General features: G+C 38.4%; 2 protein-coding genes across 3 annotated transcripts; both read left to right on the top strand.

Annotated features, from left to right (window-relative positions):
• The first annotated feature begins 1,848 nt into the window (after window positions 1-1,848).
• Window positions 1,849-13,878, top strand: il11b (interleukin 11b). Of its 2 annotated transcripts, none has more exons than XM_080863051.1 (5): window positions 1,849-1,913; window positions 11,078-11,238; window positions 11,721-11,816; window positions 11,926-12,093; window positions 12,652-13,878. In XM_080863051.1, exons 1-5 carry the CDS (start codon window positions 1,883-1,885, stop codon window positions 12,820-12,822), a joined length of 627 nt encoding a protein of 208 aa, XP_080719177.1. In that variant the 5' UTR covers window positions 1,849-1,882; the 3' UTR covers window positions 12,823-13,878. The 2 variants fall into 2 exon arrangements, with proteins under 2 accessions (XP_080719177.1, XP_080719178.1); XM_080863052.1 differs by lacking the exon at window positions 1,849-1,913 and adding an exon at window positions 3,591-3,728.
• A 2,608-nt stretch (window positions 13,879-16,486) lies between these two features.
• On the top strand, window positions 16,487-22,704 carry LOC308384620 (serine/threonine-protein kinase SBK2). Its single transcript, XM_080863159.1, has 5 exons — window positions 16,487-16,702; window positions 20,052-20,196; window positions 20,280-20,482; window positions 20,626-20,787; window positions 21,007-22,704. The coding sequence occupies exons 1-5, from the start codon at window positions 16,697-16,699 to the stop codon at window positions 21,628-21,630; spliced, it is 1,140 nt and encodes a 379-aa protein (XP_080719285.1). The 5' UTR covers window positions 16,487-16,696; the 3' UTR covers window positions 21,631-22,704.
• The last annotated feature ends 2,247 nt before the right edge of the window (window positions 22,705-24,951 follow it).

The raw sequence follows: 24,951 nt of genomic DNA on the forward strand, positions 1-24,951 counted from the left end.
GGGATGGTCAGTTTGGTAAAGTAAATCCGTTGGGCATCTTTCTTTGCCTTTAGACAACAATTCTGATGGCAAAAGAGCCAAACGGGACAGGCCCAAAAAAAAAAAAAAAAAAAAAAAAAAAAAAAATTTCACAGTGCAACACAATTGATCTTGCAATCTCAGTATATTTTGCTTGCACCTCCAAAAGCAAATAACTCCCTCCAACCACAGCCCATCTCAAATGCCAGAATATGTGTCTGAGAAAGAATAGGACAGCCGAGATTAAATTTGCCAATGATCATCAACACAAATACTACAGATTTTGGAGACTAACTACTGCAGTAAGGCAGAAAGGTGTGAATAAGTTTACCTGACACTGTCCAGTCCAGTTAGTTTTGCAACTCTAGGAAATGGATCAGAAAAATTTTGAAGCATGACTTGTCTGTTTGTGGAAGAAGTAGTATAGAGATCTATAAAGACTAGGTAGGGCTGAGGTCCTGGTAAGTGAAAACACTCAGGCTGTGAGGAAAAACTGTACGCTTCAAATGAAGAGGAATGTGCACACATCATCAATTTGTAAGAAAAGAATTTATCTTTTACATAGACATCTTATCAGATGCACACATGTCCTAATATAAAAACCGATATTGCCCCATTACTGCTGAATATGTCAATAAGCAAATGTTAATATCAATATTTATGACTAAAAAGGCACCCAGAGTCTTCTGCCAAGACAATGTGAAAAAAAATACTACTGATGGTCAAACAACAAACCAATGCACAGCCATATGGTCCATTTCATCTGTTTCAGGGGAGCTAACATTTGAAGAAAAACATTTTTATAGTATAAACTTTATATAACAACCAATGTAGCCACTGTGATGTGCTCCTCTGGTTAAGTAAATCAGGTTTTGAACTTTTGAGCTGAACATTTGATGGTTCTTTGTAATAGCCTAAAAGCAATGTGAACAATATTGAAGGAAATTACAGAAAATAGAGAAAAAAATCAATTGTCTGCAAATATTTTGACACCGGTCAAGTCTTGGATAAAAAATAGTTCTAAAATTGAAATTGTGCAGATGTTGAACACCTCAAGTCACCTTCTGCTCAGCACTCTTTTAAGGACCTCATTATAAAACTGGTGAATGAACAGGGCTGACATCAAGTTGACGTCACAGCCGTTGTTACATACTTTCATTTTTCTTTGCGAAACTTTGAAAAGGTTACACTTGAATACAATGTGTGATGTCACCAGTGGCAATGGAAGTGACCAATGTGCCAGGTATGCAGGAGTACTTGAGGATTGCTGAGATATTGTTTTTAGACTTTGTAGAACAATATTTCTACTGTTGTAGAATATGAAATATTAGAGTAACTGAGAGAATCTGCTACTAAACACTGGTTTAGGATTATTAGTTATTTGTATGTTTTTAATGGGTTATATGTATACCACACTTATGTGGGGATAGAGATCCCACCTCTAGTTCAGCTGACAGCTATTTGAACACTAGAAGTAGTTGACTGGTGTGAGTTTGAGACCCGTCTCTATAAAGAGGCAAGACAGGAGGAAAGGAGGGTGGGGATACCAGAAGCCAGGTAGAACACAGGAGCAGCTGGTTGTAATTGGATCTTAGTTGGAGAACGGCACATCTTTAAAGGTGGGTGTAGGGTCTTGACCTTATTGCATCTTGAGGCAGTTGTGAGTTGGAGCTATACAAATGAAATTTAATTGATTTTAATTGAATTAAAGGCAAATAGTTTTATTGGAAGGAGGATCCGTTTTTAATCAGGGCATATGTGGAATTTTTAACATAAGACTGGACCAGAAACTGTCGAAGGATTAAAACCTTATTGTGCAATTAGAGGGTTGCCACCTTATGAAAGCACCTAAGACCTGAAGAAGATGACACTGAAGGCTGCATTTCCAAGATCTGGTGAGAAAACTCACTGCCTACTAAAACAAAGCCTATTAAGTTTGATGAAAACTCAGGAAAAGTTAAGAAGATGCAAGATGTGATTGATTGCTAGTTCGTCAGAATGAACACCATTTCCTGTTTGTAACCAGGATGATAACTGTGAGTGTGGTGTCCTTGTGCCCTGGACTCAATGCCAGAATTACACTCCCAACTCACTACTTCTATTGTGAGTGTGGTGGTTTCCTGCTGGTCACAACTAGAACGTACTTCCTTATTGTCCTGAGGCTTTTTTTTTGCCCACGCCCTAACACTTCCTTAATCAGGGATCACCTGACTGGTCCAAATAGAGATAAAGTCCACATTGGTCTCTGTCCCGTTTTTCTCACCCATCTGCCGCAAGTTCTGACCAAGGAGAGCCCCTTCCTGTTTCAACCATGGGTTATAACTGTTCATTGGAAGACAATCCTGCAGAAATGCTTTAGATTAAAGATATCTTCAATATAGTAGTGAATCTAAAGCGCAGCTTCTCATGAACACGTTGGGCTAGTTTTTGAATGCAACAAGATCTACATATATTATTATCCTCTTTAATGTTCATACGGCAGCTTTATTTGCAAACAGTTATTTACGTCATGTTCCATTTGAATGTGTGAGTCAGGCCAAGATTAATTCTCTTTTACCTCTGTTTTGGTCTCCACCACCTCACAAGAAAAAGCTGCTAATGATGAATATTTTACATTTTGTGTTATAATCATTTTCCAAATCAAATCATATTTACAAATATTGAGTAGGTGCTTTAATCGGCTTACAAACAAAATGATTAAACCTGAACGTTTCCATCACTACACTACAGAGATGACTTTCAGCAGGGGGAACTGACGTGATCCCTTTGATACGCAAACTCGCAACTCTGAAGAAATTCATTAGTACAGCCTCAGCTCTTAGAAAAAAAGAATCAATTTTTTTTAAACCCAGGCAGGAGATTATTAACAGAATGACAATAAAAGATCATCTTTTTCCAAACTTTTGAAATTCCAGAAAATCAAATACAAAGAAAAGTGTCAGAAACAGAAGTGAGATTTCCTCCTTTATGAGTATTAGTTTCTATTATCTGGGAATAGTATTCAGAATCAGAATCAGAATACTTTATTGATCCCTGGGGGAAATTATTGACTTAACTCCTGGCACGAAGCTACACTCGGTCTTCATCTCCTCATGTTTTTCACCTTCTGTACATTTATTATTAATGGTCAATGCTGCTGGGATGTGGTCACACTGTTTGCGCTACTTACTCCTGCAAGTATCACCATATCCTCTTTTATTTAATATGTTGTTGTACAAATTATATTTTGCTTTACAGCCACTTTCATTCCTACAGAGTTTACATTTACTTTCTTAAATCTGTTTCAGTGTTTTGCAAACTGAGTTTTATTTTCTAAACTTAATGTAGTTAAAATAAGAAAGTGAGGTGATAACATAAGAGTGGAGAGAAAGAGAGAGAGGAGGAAAGGAAAATTGCTCAATCTGGTATTTTCTGCTTTTTTTTTTTAATTTATCATTTCCTCCATTTAGAATCACCTCAACAAACAAAGAAATTTGAAGCTTTTTCAGATAAGGGGGGGGGGGGGGGGGTTAGAGGAGGGGTGGTTGGCCAGCGTGGGTGTGATGCCTAAATGGCGACGATGGCTGATGACTCAGGTGATGTGTCATACTCTATGCTATAAAAGGGAACTTTTACATTTGTCCACACAAACACAATCACTCACACGTACTGTACTCACACTGGACTCAGAGGAAGGTTTGTTTACTACGGCAGGAGCAGAAACATGAAATGTAAGTTGGTCTAAGTTACTTTTTAAAGAAAGAGGGGGAGGTGTGAGTGACTGTGAGTGTGAGAGTGAATGTTTGTGTGAAGAAGGGGGGCTTTGCTGCACGTGGTCTCCTACTTTTACTTTTAGCCTAAAGGAAGTGGAGAGGGAGAGGCAATGAATGGATGGATGAATGATTAAATCCCAAGCAGTCTGTGGCTGAAACTAAACTCAAAGTGATATTTGAAGTGCTTAAATGTTTAATTTGAACTCTAGAAATCAGCCACTGTTTAGTTTCAGGTTGGGCTGTGATTGGCTGGTGCTGTGTGTGTGTCAGTGTGCATGTCTTTGTGTCTTAGGGGTTTCCCGGGTTGTTCGAGCTGGTTAAAAAGTAGATCCTTAGATAAAAAACAGGTACTCACAGATAAATGTGAAAAGTAAAGTTGCTTAAGTACACAAGGACTTTAAGCTGAATGGGCTTAGGGTATTAAAAGTGTTGTAGAAAGTAGCATTTGTTTGGCCAACCTACTCTTTAATGCTGACACATGAATTTCCAGGCAGCATTTCACTGTAACTGCTCTGTAATGTAACTGCTCAAGGTGGAAGAGAAACACTCTAAGTAATAACTATATCGCTCAGATAATGAAGTAGTCGCATAAGCTTGTATAAAATGTAACTACTCAGGTAAAGTAGAGGTATTTAAAATAGTACTGCATGAATGTGTTTAGTTAGTTTTTACTATTGAAATGCTCAGTTATAAAACTGTGCTGTGTAGGATCAAAGTGAAGTAAAATAACTTCACATTATGGTGCTGTTTTAATGTTTTACAGAGGCAATCATCATGTCAACACAGTGTATGAAAGTCATAAATTGTTGTTGTTGCTTAGCTGAGAGATTTGGCAACACTACACGTGGACTTCCTAGTTTCTGACAGCAACAGAAATGAATGGCTGTGTAACTGGCGCACATATTTATGAATGAAAAGGAAGCTGTGGTCACTGGGCAGTGAAGGTGGGCTCTGTGGTTTTCCTTTGTAGTCAGCAGAAAAAACAAAAAACGTTTTGACAGTTTTACTGACATGAAAACACCAGTTTTCCTTTGCTTTCACGCAGTCGTCTGGAGGTAATCAGTCACAGTGACAGGAGGAAAAATAACAGAATAAATCAAGTTGCTACTTTAGTTGTGTGGTCATCTCAGGTTTTATAACATTTAATAGCTGGAGTAGTTTTAAAGAACTGAGCCTGTGTTAACTGTATTCTCTTTATCTGTGCTTTGGGAATGATATTTCCTTGATGCTCATCCAATCAGTTTGGTATTGTATGACACTCTTACTAAGTCAAAAACTACTGGATCATCAACGAACTGTGAAAACATGATGACTAGTAACAAAAACAGGAGCCATGAGGCACCCAGAGTCTGTTTATCCAAAAGTTGTGAAAGCTACGAGTCAGGTCATCAGACAGTGATGTCATCATTGCACATCACCAGCATTTACTGTAATGTAATTTGCAGACTCACTATAAGGGGCCTGAACCCTGATTCTGCTGTGGAGTCAGTCAGCTCATATACCAGCTTGCCCAAGTGGACAAAAATGGTACTGCAACTCATCCACTCCAATTTTTTTTAAACCTCAATATAAACAACCTCAATATTCAGATTATGCGAATCATTATTACTGCAGTGGTTTTATCCATTATGGTCCAAAGCTTCTTGGGAGATTTCAAGCTTGGCTATGATTTTTTTTTTTTTTTTTTTATGATGTTGTAGTGAGTATGAGTCATTTTAAGGAATAGGTTTCCCCTTGTTATGCTACATAAATGGATTAGCTGTATGGGGCAGAGCAACGATTAATTCCAGTGAAGTCTGTATATAGCTACATACTGGAGTGATGTCACCCTGTCTCCAGTGAACCTAAGAAAACAGGATGCTGCAGGAATTGAAACTGCACACAGTCATGCTCTGCAATTTGAAAAACAAAGTAAAATAAATGTTTGGCTAATTTAATATTATTAAGAATTGTTAATTAAATCAATGCCACTTATATTTAAGAATCTTTTTCTTCCCCCATTTAGCTGATTTTTATAGCGTGAAAATCAGCAATATTTTGACATTTACATGCTTTTGTTCATGTCAGGTTTGGATAGATTCAACAATTTAGTGCTGCAAGAACCTCACAAGTTATATATATGGGACCAATCAGCCACAATGACATGGCACATCTGTTAGGCCAGCAGAGTGGCATTTTCAGCACACTTCCTGTTGCATTTCTCTGTAACAGTAATTTGAAACTGGGCTTGCGTAAATTTCTATAGAACTATTGTACTTTCCAGGATGCTAGCGCGTAATCCCACCAGCAGGACTCATGCCCTCCTTCTCTTGTTTTTTTTCTGTTCTTTGGCTTTTCTTGAGTCAAACAATTTCTTTCTTCTAGTTTCAACTCTGTATTTGTAGCTCTGTAAAATTGTACCTATAAAAAGAAGTTTAGGCAAACAGACGCTGAAGTTCAAATCCCGAATGATCCAGAGTGACTGAACTTACACCTCACTTTGTAAGTGCAACTTTCACACTCTTGTAACTCTACTCCAGGTCTCCACCTCCACTCCCTAAAGGGAAGTATGTGGCTTTTAAATAGTAAACACTTTTGGATTGTTATAGTGTAAAGCTTTTTAGAGGAGTTAAACAAGCACAGTCAGGTTATAATTTTATAGGGTTTGTCACCTTAGGGTGCCACCTTTTAGACTACATAATCATTTGATTCACTGTTAATATAAAATTATATATTTATGTTTATCTGAAGTATCCAAAGTGTTTTTTATTTTAGTTTTGGTAGAAAAACATATAAACACGTTCTTAGTGCTGTCACTCTGCTCCTGAAACAACCTGTTTGAAAGCCAAACCTCACACTTCAGTTATTACAAAGTTACCATTTTCTTGTTTATTTGATGGTATTGGAGAAAGATGACAGAGCTCCTCCCGCCACTCAGGCTTTACACTTTATTCACTGGACGGTCTTCAAAGTAAAAGAAGAGCAAATAAGAAGAAATAAGGCACTCACTGTGTCAGAGAGAAAACACAGGAAACTCCAGTGTTTGTTTGTCTGACTCAGCAAGAAAGAGCACACGAACCCGATCGGAAACGGTGGAAGCTTGTGATTATGTGAGAGCTTGCATGTGCGTGTGTTGATATTTCGTGCGTGGGTAAACGAGTGCTGATGAAATGACCTGTTAAACACATTAAAGGTGGCCCATTCACTCTGCTTCTTAAGCAACTTTGTTCTGTGCCGTTATGCTGTCACAGCTGTTTACTCTGCCAAATACATGACTGTACGCAGCACTGCTGGAGGATGTTTTTCTTAGTGTGACAGTTGGGTTTTGCTGATGGCTTTTTCAGTAATTTTCCAATAACTAAATGAAGCATTTTGAGCCCTTCACTAACTGAAAATCATTTTAACATGAAGCCTGCTGTTGCATGTGCAAAAGCCACAGTTGCACTCATTCAGTGCTTGTACTTTTGTTATTAACTATTTCGTGTTTGAATCTTGTTCAACACTGAATCCAAAAACTACACTGTTCTTACAATCAAGCCACGAGGTTTTGTGCTATCGGGAAAATTGAGGATAAGTGAAGAGCAGACAGCAATATATTTGTCTGGTGGTCGATGTCTGACTCATATCAGAGTATTAAATTGTTCTCTGATGCAGTATTTTAGCTCTGTAATAAGATCCAGACATGAATGCTGATGGCGGAAAAATATTGTTTCCCAGCTCTTCTTGACCCCCTGTGCATTTAATACTAAACACTCATAACAAGAACAAACAGATGAAGAGTGAAAGAGCAAAACTCTTTATATTGAGATTTTTAAGAAGAAAAGAAAGTTATTGACTTGTTGGATGAAGAAGGTGTGTCGTGGTGGTGGTGGGGGGTGGGGGGGGGACATTTTTTTAAAGCCTAAATTCATCAATTTCAGTTACATTAATTAACAAACAGCTCTATTGTTTGTTAATTAATAGTCACATTGTGAATGTAAAAGTACATTTCACCAGATGCGTTGATTTAACAGCCATCTTTTGTTTCAGCATTATGACACTGGTGCCCTCAGTGACTCAGCTTCCATCCATCCATTAGTAAACACTTATTTGGATCATGGGAGGTCTGCGTATTATCTAAGCTTTCTTTAGCTAAAACACTGAGTACACCCTGAACATGTTCCCAGTCCAACAAAGGGCCATATGGATGCCATCTTGGTGAATTTAATTTGGACTAAGACCAAGTGCTATCTAAACAAATAGGGAGAGGCATGATTTTGCTTTCACTGGTCAGTAAGACATAAAAGTATACTACAAGTTCATTATGAAATTTTTAGTTTTTTAGCAAATGAACACTGTTTTGTTCCACAGGCTAAACTGACAAGACAATCATAACTCCATTAACCTACTTCGAGTTGTAGCTCAGGAGGCAGAGCAGGTCATCTATTAATCAGAAGGTTGTTAGTGGTTTGATCCCTAGCTGCTCCAGTCTGCATGCGAAATTATCCTTGGGCAAGATGCTGAAGTTGCTCTCCAATGCATTTATTGGAGGGTGAATGTTAGATAGAGTGCATTCAGACCTAGAAAAAAGCCCCAAATTATCATATAGCATTGGTGGGTTTAGTAACTAAAAAGTGGAGGATAAAATTCACATTGTAATGACATTACCGTAACATTTATAAAGTCACAGCTTTATACGTCTGTCTGGCTGCTGACCTTCTGCTTTCCTGCTGTTTCCTGATCAGCCAAAGTCACGAGATGAAATCTGACTTCCAAAGAATAATGTCTGACCAAAGGTCACCAGCAAATTAGATCAAGGTTGAAAGTTATCTTCCAGCGACAGCAGCTAGAATAAAGCTAATATATAGAAATATAGAAAGAAAAACTATAGAAGCAAAAATGGAAGAAATAAAACCTAAAATATAGGGAAGACAATAAGTAGAAACATTTAATAAATTTTCACCTTTACTGAACTGTGTAAAATAATTTAAATATTCAAGTCGTTTTCATTTTAAATGGATAAAACATCACGAAAACTTCACTTTGTTTTCTTAGGTAAACAATTTCACCCTTTTTACCTCATTGTTGACCTCTTTAGCCCATAAAGTATACTGCCCCGAGTGCCTGAGTGGCAGTAAAAGTGCTTAAAGTGCTCCGACACTCATAACAAAGTGGATGTTTTCCCTCTAAAAAGCGCAGCCCGGGGCATCTGCCCGGTGATGTCACCGCCAAGAGATTAATCTGAGTCAGACTTCTGCGCCAGCTCCCTTCTCCTTTTCCAACAAGAGGCCCAGAGCAGGCTGGGAAAAAAAAGCCCACAGCATACCTCTCATTCCTTATCCCTGATCTAACACTAACGGACAGTTCATTTCTTTGTTACTCTGCATAATGGGATTTCTGAAGTTACAAAGACCTGCAGACATGAACTAATCTTGATTTTGGTGTTACTCCTTTCAGTTATGATGAAAAGAAGTTTATGAAATAGAGACAAAACAAACTACAGAAGACTCATTGCAATTATTCATTCTCAAACAGATAACATCAGGGTGGTTCTTCTTTCCAGGGATTAACTAAGCACAGTAGGAGGTATTCAGTCACGGAGGTCCAGTCCATCAGACTTAATTTTTTTTTTATTGTTCATACGTAAACATTAAATGGGATGGCCATAAAATATAAACACTGTGCTGCTTCTAGTAACATATCTAAAGTGCCCCTCAGCTTTATAGCTTAGTTTGGTGTTCTTGATTAATTGCCTGTTGTTTTACAGCCCTCAACCCTTGCTTCATTAACCTAAATGCGGCAGCAGGAGGTAGCTGTGACTCATGAAAGGTGTTTGAATAGAGTTTACATAGTTAAGCATTTAGCAGCCAAAGAGACAGATAATTTCCCCAGAAACCAGTGGAGACCAAAACCAGAACTACAACAAGGTACTGATGGAAAATGGCAAATCTGGCATTAATGTGTCATTAGGCAACTGCCAAATTGAGCAAAACAACTTTGTATGATAGTAAAAAGGCAAACTCATAGTTTCTGTTTCCAAAGTGGTCAGTGTAGCAACTATTCTGAAGCCATGCAGCCTAAAATAAGAGACTGTGGTACTAGATACAAAGTATTATTCGCTGTGAGTTAAGTAGAATGTTTTTTAACAGTCTTATAGACAAAGCAGCTATAGTCGTCTTGCTTTTTGTATTGGGTTTATGTCCGTATGGGCTAATCAGTGGTTGCTGCTATAACTTTGTTGAGGTTCGCTACATTTGCATTCTCTACATTTAACCTGAAAGCATAATATCAGCAAGTATGAGCTAAAAATGTCGTTTTAAGGTACTCATCCATTCATTTTTGACTGCTTCAAAAAGAATTGCAGGGAAAAGACAGCGACCATTTGAAGCCATTTGAGGCTCCAGTTTGTGCTGATGTTGTTCCCTGGTGACACTTCTGAGATGTGATTTACCTGAAACAGCGTCTGAAATTTAAAAAAAATGAAAAGACTTTATGCAGGTCAAATAAAAACAGTGTTATGAAAAATGTCAGCTAACCTGTTAACATGCTGCTTGTGTTTCTGGGAAACACCGGCTATCACTTTGCAGAAAATTTTCTCCTTCCTTCTGTCACACACCCACACTCCTTCAGTACTAAATGCTAACAGTGACCTGCTTTAGTGTCTAAACCACCATCCATGCTTGTTTTATCTCGTATCTGATCTCCTGCTCTTATCTGATTTCTTTGAATTACTGTTTATGTCTGGATCTGATATCTGAGGGTGTGAGGTTTTTTTTTTGGTTTTTTTTGTTTGTTCGTTCGTTAGATCCGATCTCCAACAAACGCTTTGGTGTTAATGCTAGCATGTACCTACAGTCGCATCAGATTGATGGCGTAATAGTTCCTAACTGCCGTGACAAATACAGCTGCCTCAGGATTAATCTTGTGGGTCATGTGGTCCAGATTTAGGCTGGAAATGAAAACAAGTTTCCATGTAGCTCTGTGGTTTTTCTATCTGATTCAGAAGCAGCACGTCTGGGTCGCACAGAGGGGAAGAGGTTGAGTTGTGATACTTTCTGCTGCAACGTGAATGCAGCCCAGTAGCCACCTGTTATGAGAGAGTGTGTGTGTGTGTGTGTGTGTGTGTGTGTGTGTGTGTGTGTGTGTGTGTGTGTGTGTGTGTGTGTGTGTGCGCAGCTGGGAGCAGCATCAGCTGAATGTTACTCAGCTCGATCCTTTGCTTTGAATAAATGTGGAGCTGGTGTTTTTATGTGGCTGATTGTGTTTTGATGAGGCGAAAGACCACAGAACCTAATGAAATACACAAGATTGTAACTTATTATTTTGATCCTTTTTTCTTGTCTTTGCAGTTTTCCATGACACCACCTCTTTTCTTCTCTACCTGGTAATACTGGCTGAGCTATTTGTCCATTCGTCGTCCCGTCCCACCCCTTGTCCGTACAGCGTGTTTGAACCAATGATTCATCAGTTGGACAAGATCATCACCTCCTCCAAAAAACTCCATGGTTTGGTAAGGTTTAACTTTACACTTCCTGTTCCAGATCCATGTTGGCTTTTCTGTCATAGAACCATTTTTTTTGTTTCAAAACTTGTTGTTATTAGGTCAAAATAAATCAGATCTTTCCTCACTGACCGAAAACTGGACTCCAACTAAGAAATAGAAAAATTTGAGGCGTAATTAAAAATAAGCACGATACACTCGAGCACAAACTTTGTAGGAGTGTTACTGCAAAAGGCTTGTAAAATGTCTCGGTAAATGAGAGAATTGGTTGTGCGCTTTTTAATAAAGCAAGTGAAAAATGAGTCATTTAAAGAACATAGTAAATCACCAAAAGTGAAAGTGCATAACTGTGAACTGAAAGCTTGAAAAATGTCTTATCTGATTCAAGTGAGCATTCTAGTTTATGTTTAACAATTAAAAATCCTATATAATAAGTATTATAAGAAAATGTGGTTATGTTTTAAACCTCCGTTTTCGCTATATTTTAACAGCCAGAAGCCGAGCTTGTGACCTTCATGGACATAGAACACAAACTGGACAGTCTTCCTGTAATAAAACACACTGCTGCCCATCTCAACTCGTTGAAGGTAATCATCCAGTTTCTCCTATCAGTGATTTAAACGGTCGAAATGCACTCTAAATGCTATCAAAGTTTAAAAGATATTCACTTAATTTGTCGCCTTAACATCTCTGCAGGTTAACGAGTCTCTCTCTCAGCTCTACGTGTACGTCGAGTCCTTCAGGCTGCACACCAAGTGGTTGAAAACTGCACAAGTAAATGTCAGTGTGCCCTTTCAGGCAGCTGAGGGCGCCAGCAACCACCTCGAGCAATTGTCCGATCTCACTAAAAAATTTCTAGAAAAGGTGAGAGCAACAGTATGGCTTGAATTTACTGAGTCTGCTTGTTTTTAGAAAGAAAATCCACTGAAAATGACACACAAGAGATTTCTTACACTTTAATTTAATATTAACTTTAACTGAAAACTGATACTGTTGATATTAGAGCAAAAAGTAAATTAAAGAATATGGCTACAAAATGTAAAAGATAGTGTTTGACATAACAATGTAAAACTTTAACTTTGACTCACATTCATCTTTTGATTTTTTTGTTTTTTTGTGTTGTTTTTGACCACGTAGTCATTACATAATTTAATCACCACCTGGGTTAAAAAAATAAAGGAATAAAGACTAAATTCTTAAACTCTTTTTTCCTGTCTCTCAAAGAAAGCAATGACCAAAATATAGATTAACAAAAGGAAACAAACAAATTAAGAACAGACCTGACATTTAATCATTCAACTCCACAGCTAAATGTATTGATTCCCATTAAATCTCATCCAGAGAGTGAAGAGAAAACAATCAGTTTTTGTGCTTTCTCTGATTCAACCAATGACTTTGGTTTCTTTTTCTTTCCATCTTCAGATCGGTGAACAAGTTCCTCAGACGGCGTCTCCCTCCCTCCCGGTCGTCTCCACAGCCTTCGAGGCTCTCAGGTTCTCTGTAGAGATCTCAGACCGGCTACAAGTCTTCTGTCACTGGTCAAAAAGAATCTTACGGCAACTCCAGAGACGATCCCCCTGTCCAAAACATTAAACTCAAGCCTCCAAGACAAAACTAGTGATGTCTTCCTACATAACCACTGTCACGTTTTATGATTTTCCCTTCAGCATTTGAGCTGGACTAAAAAATATTGAATATTTGATGTCATATCATGTCATGACAGGATATGATATTTAATTTTCCATTACTCTGAAATTTCTCATATTTGATTGAGGTCCATGATACAGAACTTTGAGTTAAACGTCTCAACAGTGATAGGGTAATAGATGTTGATGTCTCCCTTGAGATGAACGGTCTGACGTCTTGTCTGTATTTTGTTTATTTGTTTAAAATTCAGTTACTTCACTTTAGTTTATTTTTAACAAATGCCTTTAAAACTGCAACTCCCAGCTGGACTAAACTTTGTGTTTTGTGCTAATAAGTCAGTTTTAGCCTGCTAACATGCTAATCTGAGACAGTGAACATTGAATATCTGCTAGCACCAGAATGTACTGTCATTGTTATTGTGAGCATTCTTAAATAGCTACTGTAGTCCAAGTACAGCCTTACGAAGCTACTAGCATGTCAGAAGTGGTGAGTAGAGAGTAGAGCTACAGAAAAGTTCAAAAAATGCAAGATCAAGGTTTCAGCATTTTTAAAATGAGAGAAATCTTACTGGATTATTGGGATTTTCTTTATGCTGCCTGTCATTAAGACCTATTTTGAGAAAAGGAAACGGAATGTACTGTACGTTAATGTAATTTGCTATTTATAAGACGTGTATGTCACAGTTTACGTGTCGCCTTTGAAAATGTATTGTATTAATGCACTGTGCTAAGGTACTGTCACCCGTGACCTTTACTCCCTCTCAGACTGTTTACACTCACAGTGCCTGCAGTTCGTGTTTTTTATTGTTATTTTCGGTACATAATTAGGTTACTATTTATAAGCTTTTATATTATGTATTTGTATATCAGTTTAGCTGCAGATGCAGGCATCTCCAGCTAAACATTTTTCTATGTCAAAGTATTTTGTAATATTTAATAATAATATCTATTATCATTCTATAAACCATCATATTGCTATTTATATATTTGTATGTCTTGTTTTACAGTCATTAATAAAACTGCCTTAGAAACTGATGTAAGTGCTCAGTGTGATACTTTTGGGGTTTAGGGACACAAGAATAAGTGTGTGTGTGTGTGTGTGTGTGTGTGTGTGTGTGTGTGTGTGTGTGTGTGTGTGTGTGTGTGTGTGTGTGTGTGTCTGTCTGTGTTTGTTTTTTGAATATAATTACATTAAAGAGATTTTTGATTATTTACTTTAACATTTGCTCCTCACTTGTTAGAAAAACCTCAGCACTGGTGTTTTTTATAGTTTTGATCATCACAATCTCCTGTGTTGAGTTCAGTATATTTTTGAGTGCATGATGCAGGAAACAGAAGTACAAACATAATGGGAGAGTTGGTTACTGATTGTGCAAACCAAACACAAAATCCAAAATTGTTGAGTCCATGAAGGCATGATGAACAAACCACCAGGGAACCCAAAGATCCAAAAAGGAACGTGAAACCGGAAACACAGAGATGACATTTTTATATTTTGGCTGCTTTGACACAGTAATTTCCCAACCTTTGAGTAAGATAAAGCATATTTCTATTTTAACTGAGACCATAAACTCATTAGGAAATCTTCACTGAGTTGTAAGTCAAAAGTAATTTCCAAACCCTTGAAGTTGCTTTTGATGTCATGGGAGTCGCCCCCTGCTGGCTATTAGAAAAAATGCAGGGCACTTCAGCATTGACTTCCCTTTTTAGTTTATATATATATATATATATATATATATAATCTGCTGAATCCCAAAAAGGAACATGGTTTTATACAACTTTTCCCCTTAAAGCTGAATAAATACTCCTAGCTTCTTGAGTAGAAAACACAAACATGCCACACATGTCAGTGGAATGCTAAAACTTTTAAATAGCAGGGGTAAAAGAGCCCACACAAGTCCAGGTGACACATGAGGGGAATGTACCGACTGCCACTGTTCAGCTGCGACCTGTAACCCTGAACTGAAGTGACACTGTGTTGCTTGCATAATGAGGATTGCATATGAGCGTGTTGACATGTAGGCACAGACAGATGATCTCACTCACAGACAGACTTTCACTGTAACTAATATGAGGCCTCCAGAGGAACACTGCAGTTGTCCAGTATGTGTGGACTGTGGTGGCTGGTAGCAGCTGAGAGCAGGATCAGTGAAATCACAAGGGGTCCGGGTGTTACAGGAGAATCCTTTCACTGGATATAGAGCTAGAGAGGGTTGAAGAAAGGCGTGACTATATGTGTATGATGTGTGCTAATGGGTTGACTTAGTGACCAACGGAGCAACAAGGGACCAGCAGAGGAGGGAATAACCAAAACAACAATATGCTGACTAAAAATAGTTTTTGTTTTATTGGTACCATTAAAAAATATGACACCAATGTTCAGTTTGGTTCAGTTCCTCATAGATTACTATGAGCTGATAAAATGCTCTTCATCTCGGTGCCAGAGGACACTTCACTGGTGTTTACAAGTCAATGTTCAGAGCAGCTGTTGAATATTTAAAATGACAGAGAAAAAAGAAAAAGAGGAAAGGAACATAAAAGACATGCTGATCATGCTACAGATTAGAAACAGGCTGAATAAAGATTCTTCAGCTTTTTTTGAATGACACTTGCTGATTTAAAATCACAAAGCCAAATATTTGGGTCATTACAGGAATGTAGTCTCATATGTTCCATGTCCTCTGCTTCACCACATCTGCACAAGAAGAGTAGACCACAGTTACGTGTGGGAGCTGAAAACAACTCAATACATTACTGTAAGTGCAATAAATGCTTCCCAGTGAGTGCTGAACCTAACATGACTGCATGAGGAAAAGAATCCAACTGTCGGCTACATTTTCCTTTGAGAGCAACAGATTTTTGTGGGGGTTTGTACTTTCTCCTTCCATGCTCTTCCAAGCTAGTGTTCCTTTTTGAAAGTATGCAGGTCTACCATTGTTAGGTGGCACTGAGGTGTGGTGTAGAAAGCATTGAAAAACACACCACTCAAGCTTTGGCATTCAAAATAAATATCAGATCTCAGATATTTGCATTCCAATCACAGCAGTAATAAATTTTATCAAACTGGGTGCCATATTAAGTGAGATTTATTCTTTGACTTGATCACCTATCCATTTTCTTAACCATTTATCCAGCTATCCAGGACTATATCATGGATCCAGACTAATTCCATTGTCCTTTGCTGCAGCTGTCTATTGTCAAACCACCAACATTTATTCTTTAGCAGACAACAAAAGCCATTTAAGATGTGTCATACTTTCTACAAATTTCTGGGGTTTTTTTTACTTTATTTTTATGACAATGTGCACTAAAGATTATTTCATAGAGAGTCATGTTTTTAGCAGTCGTCAGTGCCACTTGTGGAATTTTAAGTCAATTTTGAAATTACAGTCACAATTGTAAAATGTGTGAAATGTTCAACAGAGATAACTGGTGCAAAACACAGGTCAACTGAACTCAAAACCCAAATAATGACAGGTTGGAGGTAACATACGGTCTTCTACACACACAAACATGTGTGGATCCGCCTTTCACTGCAATAAGAGAGGACACGAGGAGGTGGGGAGGTGAGGACAGAACACTTTGGGATAAAGGTTGTAGCAGCAGCAGCAGCCACGAAAGCCTCTCGCAATCCAGTCGAAGGGTTTTCCTGACTGAGTGCAGACTACAACCAAACTCTGCCGGCTGCGACAATTCTGCATTTTGGTGCGGTGGGTGGAAAGAAGACTCGGTGTGGAGGCTCTACCAGCTGGTGCACCTGCTAAATGAAGAGGAGAACGTAGCTTTGGATCACCGACTTTGAACTGAACAACTGCAGCAACATGACGGTAAGTCAGAGGTGGAGAAGTATCCTGTGTAACAAGGACAGTTATTCTCGAAGGAGATATTTTAATTATTGATTTGTCCTAACCTGGACCAATCAAACCCAAATTACCTCTGGAAAACTTAATTTAAAAAATACACTGGCTCATCCAATCATTTAAAAATAATTTAAATAGAGTAACTGGATACAATGCACACTGCACTCACAGTGTATGTGCATTAATATGTCGACCCATCAAACTTGGCCCAATTACAGTTGAGAATTTTAAAGAAAATATATTTAATTACTAAGAATTTGGAACCATTAGAAATTCATTAGGACCATGTAAACTATAAAAAGTGATGGTATGGTAATGGCCACATCATGTATTTAGTATGGCTCATTTCAGCATCAGCTGTTTACAGTGATTGTTTTACACATGTTTTCTATTATTTGTAAATGTTGCTCTACATGTGAATCATAAACCCAAATGGCTTAATTACTAAATTAGTGCAAAATATGATTTTGGGCAGAGGGATGAGTACAACAACCACACCCATCATTCGCAGCAATGCCTTTTATGGCAAACATGGTCAAAAACTGGCCAGTTCTTAACAGTTAAATCGTCTGGTGGTCAGTAAAAATATAACGTGCATTTGGACAAACAGTACTTTGTAATTGATGTAAATATTTTGTATTACCACACAAATGCTACAAATCTTGGTACCCTAAGTAGCTTATAGGCTTAGTTTCTTCAAGATTGAAGCAGTAATCTACGAGTTTGGGAACAGACATAGAGATATACATATACTACACTCATTAAAGTATTTCAGACTCTATGCATCCTTTGTATGTTATTAATCTTCATGGTGTAAGATCTAACACGTGTCAGTCTCTGGTTTTGCTAAGGTGAAGAAACACACAGACACATTAAAAGGCACAGAAAGAACATCTTATCATCATAGGTGCTTTGTGGTCCCCAGAGATCCATTTTCATATAGAGGACATCACCAGGTCATTTATCTCTGAGACACACACATCAGTTACTACTGGTCCAGCTTTGTGTTTGTCTCAGCCCGGCATCCCACTGAGGGCTGCTGGAGTTGTTCTGGTCAGGCTGAAACTGATCCTGACTTCATCTTACATCTTTCTGACCTCCGAGGCCGTCGGCTATGCTGCTCTTTAAACACCGTCTTAACTGCCTCTTTGCATTTAGTCTCACTAATGGAAAACTTTGGATTTTTCCCTGTTATCTGAGCAGGAATCTTCTACATGATCCCTGCTCTTCAGTTAAACCATGCACCTTCATATTTAGAGATAAAAGAAGCATATTAAAATGTATACTGTGTGTTTTAACACTTATTATTAGACCCACAATAACGAAGATGTTATATTTTTAAAAAGTCACAAACAATTTACTCCCTCATTTACTGATCCTGTTTCTGTTGCCAAAGTGCTTCCTCACAGGGTGTCTTGTCTGATTATTGGGGTTTTCTCTGTGTTTTTGTCTTTACCTTACAATATAAAGCACCTTGAGGTAACTGTTGTTGTAATTTGGACTATATAAATCAAATTTAATTAAATTGTTTATCTAACAAATTACATATAAACTGCTGCAAAGGATCAAATGTTCCTGCCATTTATCTCTGATAGTTTAGTAATCTGGGCATTACACAGATGCTCAGAGGGTTAGAGTTCAGTTTCCACCCAAACCACCCAGTGGAGGAGGATTAGAGAGCATAAAATGACACCCACTGATGTTGCAACAGTTTTTATTATTATTATTATTATTATTGATAGCTATCAAAAAGCATGGGATAAATATTTGTTGCATTTATTTTAGGAAGGCACATTTTGCCAAAGTTATAATCTTCATTTCTTTAAAATGGAAACTTAATGCAAAAACTTAATTTGGTGCAAATGATTAAAAATAAGGTGCATTTATTCCCAGCTAACTGCTAATGTAATGTAACTCTTTCTCGGGGCCCTTTTATGAAATTAAAGACAAATAAGAGTAAAATTCCCAAATTTTATGGGTAGAAAATTTTTAGGTAGATCCGAGTCATTCTCTTAGTGTGAACAAAGCCTCAGTGAAGGGTTCACAGCACATTGACGGCTCTGAGCTGTTCACTGATGAGCTGTAATGAGAGGCTCCCTGTCTGGATGCGTACGGTGACAGTTAATCCAAACTAACCCAGGCCCGAGGGTGCCAGCTGTAGTGGAAACATCACCAGACAAAACAAAACACTGCTGCGTGTGTGACTGTGTGGGGGGATTTAACGAGGCTATTAACAGACATGTTTATACCCGGGAACGAGTATTGCAAGCATCACCATGACGACGATCATCCCTGCAATGGTGGTGTTACATTCCAAAGAGCTGCGAGGGATTCAGTTCAGAAGAGAGATATTTTAGGAAGTCAGTAGTATGATATCAATAAATAGTGTGGAGTCTTGTCACCATCATCTGCTTACATGAAATATAAGAAACCTGCTTATTCAGCCTGCTTTTACACAGGGACACTACTTACCTAGAAATCTTATTATGCAGATTTCTCACATTCCCACCCATTAAGCTTTGTATCAACAAAGCCAAAGACATTATACAAGTAGGAGACATGACACTCACGAATAGAGATCTATGAGAGGAAACAATCCCTGCTCCCTAAGGACCCACAACCTGTTAAACAGGAACCATATTAGCCAATCGTGTTGTTACACTGACACCTGTACACAGTGGAGGTTCATAGTCAGAGTATAGGAGTACAAACACAAAAAGATATTTTTAGCTTTCTTTAGTCAACAAACTTGAAGCTTTTTTTTTCATTGGATTTGACCAGTCAGTCTGTACTGGTTTAATGTTTTGTTATCTCACCCCCCCTATTCAATTAGATGTGGGCTTTAAATTAACCACCAACACTCAATTGCAAGACTAATATAAAATGTTATCACTATGCGGGTTTCTAAGCAACCACATAATCAGGTACTCCTGAAACCTACTGAGCACTTACCCAACCTACTTTGTTGCGGTAAAGATCTTTTAATAGATTTAAGAGATTACCTGTTGATTTCTTATTGACTGATACAAATTAATAAAGGTCATGTTGTTTTCGGCTTGTCACATAGGTTTTAGACAATTTTTAGACACTTTTATACAGACTTTTGAGTGGAAGTTTTAAAAGAAAACTGCCATCCTGTCGTGAGTGATTATGGTGAGTCAGATCTAAGAAAGCTGCTTGGGATAGCCAAAGGTCTTACTGACTATATGCCCCCCCCCCCCCCCCCCCAAAAAAAAAAAAAAACAAAAACCAAAAAACAAAGAAACCACTGGAAGAGCATTGGTGTAATTACAGTACTTTGTGTTTATTTGTCCAGGCTGCCGCAAAACTTTTGGATGAGATGTGTCATCTGACGGCTCAGTCTCTGAACTCAATGGACACATCAGAGCACTTCAAGGTCCTGAAGCTGCTGGGTGAAGGCTCATATGGAAAGGTTATGCTGGCTGTACACAGAAAGAGAGGTGAGGAGCTAAACAAACACATTATGGCTTCAAGATCCCCTAAAAACACACCTACATCAGTACAGTATCTTTGGATCTTTCAGGTACTCCGATGGCTCTGAAGTTCTTCCCTCGTGACTCTACTTCTCTGTTCTCTTTCCTGAGGGAGTATAACCTCTCCCTGTCATTCTGTACACACCCATCCCTGACCAGAGCTCTGGGAATAGCCTATTCCACACCATCACACTACATCTTTGCTCAGCAAGCCAGCCTCTTCGGTGATCTGTACGAAGTCATCATACCTGAGGTATAAAGATTTTAACAAAGGACTTATGATTCCTGAACAATTTAACTCACACTGTATTTATGTTTTGGAAGATAATTTGTTTTGTTAGACGTTGAAATAATTATTTTATATTTCTATCTTCTTCTTCTCCATTTGTTCTGTAGCTTGGTATGGAGGAGGACTGCTGTCAGCGGGTGGTGTCTCAACTGTGTGGTGCACTTTCCCACCTGCACTCTCTTGGTTTTGTCCACAGAGATCTCAAACCAGAAAACGTCTTCCTTTGTGACTCTGCCTGCCGCTGGGTCAAACTGGGAGACTTTGGCATGGTCAGTATGAAGGACAAAACTAACATAAATAACAATAGCATCTAGCTGGCAGGTCTATTAACAAGCTGTTCGCTAAGATATGATGCAGAAGAAAACCAAGTAAAAGCAGCCGCCTATGGCTCAGATGTGTTCTGCACAAGACTTATGGCATATTTCATCTAATTTATCCATATTTGCATCCACTATCAGTCTAAATGTGGCAAATCAATATTTACCCAGGTAAAGTCCAGGGGAACCAGGATCCCAGAAGTCTGGTACAGTTCTCCTTACTGCACCCCCGAGGCTGAGGTTGCTCGAGGAAACAATGACAGCAGCAATATAACTGATGGAAATGATGGCATCAAGGATGGTGAAGAGAAGAAGAAAAAGAGAGTTTGGGTTTCCGTGGAGCCAAGTACAGACAGCTGGGCACTGGGCATCCTGACATATGCCATGCTTACCGGCAGCCACCCCTGGGCTGAAACAGCCAGCGACTGCCACTCATACCTGAAATATCAAGAGTGGTTTGAAAGAAGTAAAAGCCCCAACGATGAACTGGACGTATGGGCTGAGCCACAAACAGAGAGCCCGCAGGATCTGGATGAGGCTGGACTGGAAAAGAAGAAGCACATTCCCAAAGCTCCCCAGTTTGCATGTTTCACCCATTTGGCCTGTTCCTTTTTCCAGTCACTCCTCAACCCACGGCCACAGCTACGTAGGCAACCTGATGAGGCTTTGAGTTACCTGGGAGGAGACTGGATGATGGAGAAAGAGAGGGTGAGGCTGGAGAAGGCGCGTAAGAAGAGTAGAGGGAAAGGAGGGATCAGAAACATGAAAGAGATGGAGGGGAGAGGAGAGCGTTAAGTTAACAAAGTCTACCAAAACTAAGCTGAAAGAGACAAATGTCTTTCTATGCTCTTTTCTGTCTTCACTTTAACCTTACAAAAGCCTCACACTCCTGGAGTTCTCTTCCTGTTAAAAGGAGTTCTTCCTCCCTACTCTCACCAAGTGCTGACTGATAGGGGATCATTGGGGTTCTCCCTCTGATACCGTGGAGGCTTCACCGTAATCACAAAGCACCTTGAGACAACTTTTGTTGTGACTGCCCACATTAAAAAATGAACTGAATAGAAATTACATTTGAAAGTTGAGTACATACGATTTATGTTATTCACAAGTTAATTTTGTAACTTTACATCACTGCTTTTTAAATTCTTTCTGTTTTTCTGTTGCATAGATTAACACAAAAAAAATACTACACTATGGCCAATGCTGAGGTAAGCTTCTATTACATTTAACTGCGAGCCATCAGGTTGTGTAAGGGAAAGGAAGCAGGTGGTCGATGTGTTAGAAGAAGAAAAAAATCACCTCCCACATGTTTAACCTCTAAACATTAAGAAAACAACTTTGGAAAAATTCCCCTTGTTAAAACAAAACTCCATGGTTTATGGGGAATTTGCTTTCTGGGAAACTGTCGGTTAGTGAGGAAGTCTAACAGCTGCTTGATTCACATCAAATAAATGAAAAATATTTACTTTAACCAACATTTTAAATGACCAGTGTAGAAACAGCTGTAGGCATCAAGATTATTTGCATTAACTGGTGTGTAACTAGTCTGTTTAGTGTGTAATGATCACATAACTTCTGCAAAGCACTGCATCTATATTTGACTCTAGATTTCAGAGAGTATAATACGTCATAGCAGGCTATGAACTGTAAATAGACCGCAGCAGAGCCAAGTCATAAACACCTCTGAGGTCCACTTTAGACCACGGAGGGGGTTTTGACTGTTTGGTTTTTGGCTTTAAAAAACAGTTTTCTGAAAGTAATAATATATATTAACACTTTAATAGCACTTTTATACCCTAAAATGCTTACAAAGTTTAGCTAATGTAACTCATTATTATTGTTATTATCTATCACTAAGCTCTTGGCAGCTCATGTGTAGCATTTTATGCGCAACCAAAAGACTAATTTTGTATTGTAAAACATTATAAAATATAAAAATTATTATACATAATAATGATAACAGTGCAATATCTTACTGAGACTGTGTAAATACTTCTGTAGCTGTATAATGATATATTGTTTATAAAGTATACTTTTAATGTAATAAAATTATTTTTATATATATGACCATTTTATTTGAATGTAAGTTGTTTTACAATTATATGCATTTTTGAGGATTTTAAACATGCTGACCTAACATGTATGCACTGATTGGATCATATCTCAGTAATGTTCTAGTAAGATTATATACCACACATGCACGCACTCACAGACAAGGATCCGCTGGAAAGCTTCCCAATGTGTTTGCAAAAATAGGGCCCTGGTTGTAAATGTGTCGTTACAACCTTTCAGCACTGAGTATGTGCCGCGGCCCACAGTTCTGACCCCTCAGCACCACATTGCAGCCGGATCGCACACGGTCATACTTTCTCCTGCAATTGCAATCAGCTGGACTTTTAACACAGAGGTCAGTTTCACCGCAGACACAGTGAACTTCACCAAACATGGACTGACAACTGAGACAGACAAATAATGACTGAAACACACACAACTCTTACTCAAACACACACATAGGGCACAAAGGAGACCCAGTGAAAATAAAACATGACAAAAATATATAGCTGGTCATTTGTGAGTACCAAAGGTCTATGAACCTCAAGAATTGGCAGCTGAAGTCTTTCAGGTGTTTTCAGTCCATGAAAGGTGTGAACTGATGCTCCTATTTTATCTGAAGAGCAGTGGGATCCATCAGAGTCTGACTCCATTACTGAGGACCACCGAAAGAGAGTTATTGTTGCTCATCACACTACACTACACAGTCTGACAGATTATTTACAAACACAAGAAAACACTTTTAACCATCAAATGAGCGATTAAACAACAAATATCCCTCTGAGAGTAAGGCGTGTATTAGGAAATCATAAAAGTCAAAAAGGTAGTAAAGGGGGCAACTTTAGGGAAAGGGAAAATCCTCTCATGTCTGCTAATGTTCATGTTAATGAGGAATAATGTACAGCTGGTCTAAATCTGTAGTTTGCTAAATATAACCTGGACCTGCCAAACATCTGTTTGAACAATGTTTCAGATGAGACTAAAATAGAACTTTTGGCATTGAATGTAAATTGTTTGGAGATGAGAAACCATTGCATTCCTGCATAATGGTGTCTTTTTTTGGGTCTGTTTAGCTACACTGGGGTCAGGACGACTCACCGTCTTTGATGGAGCAATGCATTCTTGAATAATACTTCAAAGGAAAATGTTAGGATATCTTTCTGTGAACCGAACAACGAGAGACAGCAAGAAATTTAGCTTAAGCACACAGCTTCTGCTACTGAAGAATGGATGGTGATATTTTTGAATGACCAGGTTTAAGTATTGACCTTAATCCACCAAAAATGTTGTGGAAGGATTTGATTGGAGCAGCTTATGTGAGGAAATCCACCAACACCGCAGAGCTGAAGCTCCTGAGCAGCTAAAATTCCTCATTTATTGGAATAATGAAGGTTCTGCTGCACAGGCACTGAAAGCATCATACCTGTATATTTGTTTTCCACTTCACAGATATGTTTTACCAGCTAAGTATAATATCACTGTGGTTTTGGTACATCTTTGGAACATTTGGCTAATGTTTTGGTTTATATTTACAATTAAATTCACCTGCATGATGCTGTTTCAGATACAGGAGGAGATGATATGTAACACAAAAATACAATACCATTACCAAAACTGTTTTATCTGCAAAGTTGCACATAATAAAAATAAACTGGATACATTATTTCGGTTTCACCATCTGCACACTTTGTGGAAAATACAGTTTTAACCAGACATAGGTTTACCAAACTTTCTGGTTATCTGTCATCTTTATGATGTTATGTTTAACAACACAAAATTCAATAAAGAAGAATTTTTGTGCGGCTTTTTTAAATTTTACTTGGCGTCTTGTGCACCACACTGTGATGAGCTCATCGCTGTCATCTGTGGCTGGAAGCCAGAGACCCCACTGGTGATTGGTTAGAATGCAGTTTTAGAGGAAACAGATGCACAGATGACATTGATGCTTTATCTGAAGTGTTTCCAAACTGCACTCTTTAACCACCTACACCACCAACCACAACTCTGCCCTTTTAGGACTGGAAACAACTTCAAGGCTAATTGGTTCTCATCTATAGTTAAAAG

This window comes from Rhamphochromis sp. 'chilingali', assembly GCF_963969265.1.
Source record: "Rhamphochromis sp. 'chilingali' genome assembly, chromosome: 17".
NCBI lineage: Eukaryota > Metazoa > Chordata > Actinopteri > Cichliformes > Cichlidae > Rhamphochromis > Rhamphochromis sp. 'chilingali'.

What these genes read in the sequence shown, in the direction of transcription:
- LOC308384620 (XM_080863159.1), top strand. An exon ending in ACGAAGTCATCATACCTGAG is followed by an intron (nt 20,483 to 20,625) that starts GTATAAAGATTT and finishes TTTGTTCTGTAG; the next exon opens with CTTGGTATGGAGGAGGACTG. An exon ending in AACTGGGAGACTTTGGCATG is followed by an intron (nt 20,788 to 21,006) that starts GTCAGTATGAAG and finishes ATATTTACCCAG; the next exon opens with GTAAAGTCCAGGGGAACCAG.
- il11b (XM_080863051.1), top strand. Translation starts at nt 1,883, where the DNA reads ATGACACTGAAGGCTGCATTTCCAAGATCTG. An exon ending in GGCTGCATTTCCAAGATCTG is followed by an intron (nt 1,914 to 11,077) that starts GTGAGAAAACTC and finishes TTGTCTTTGCAG; the next exon opens with TTTTCCATGACACCACCTCT. An exon ending in CTAAAAAATTTCTAGAAAAG is followed by an intron (nt 12,094 to 12,651) that starts GTGAGAGCAACA and finishes TTCCATCTTCAG; the next exon opens with ATCGGTGAACAAGTTCCTCA.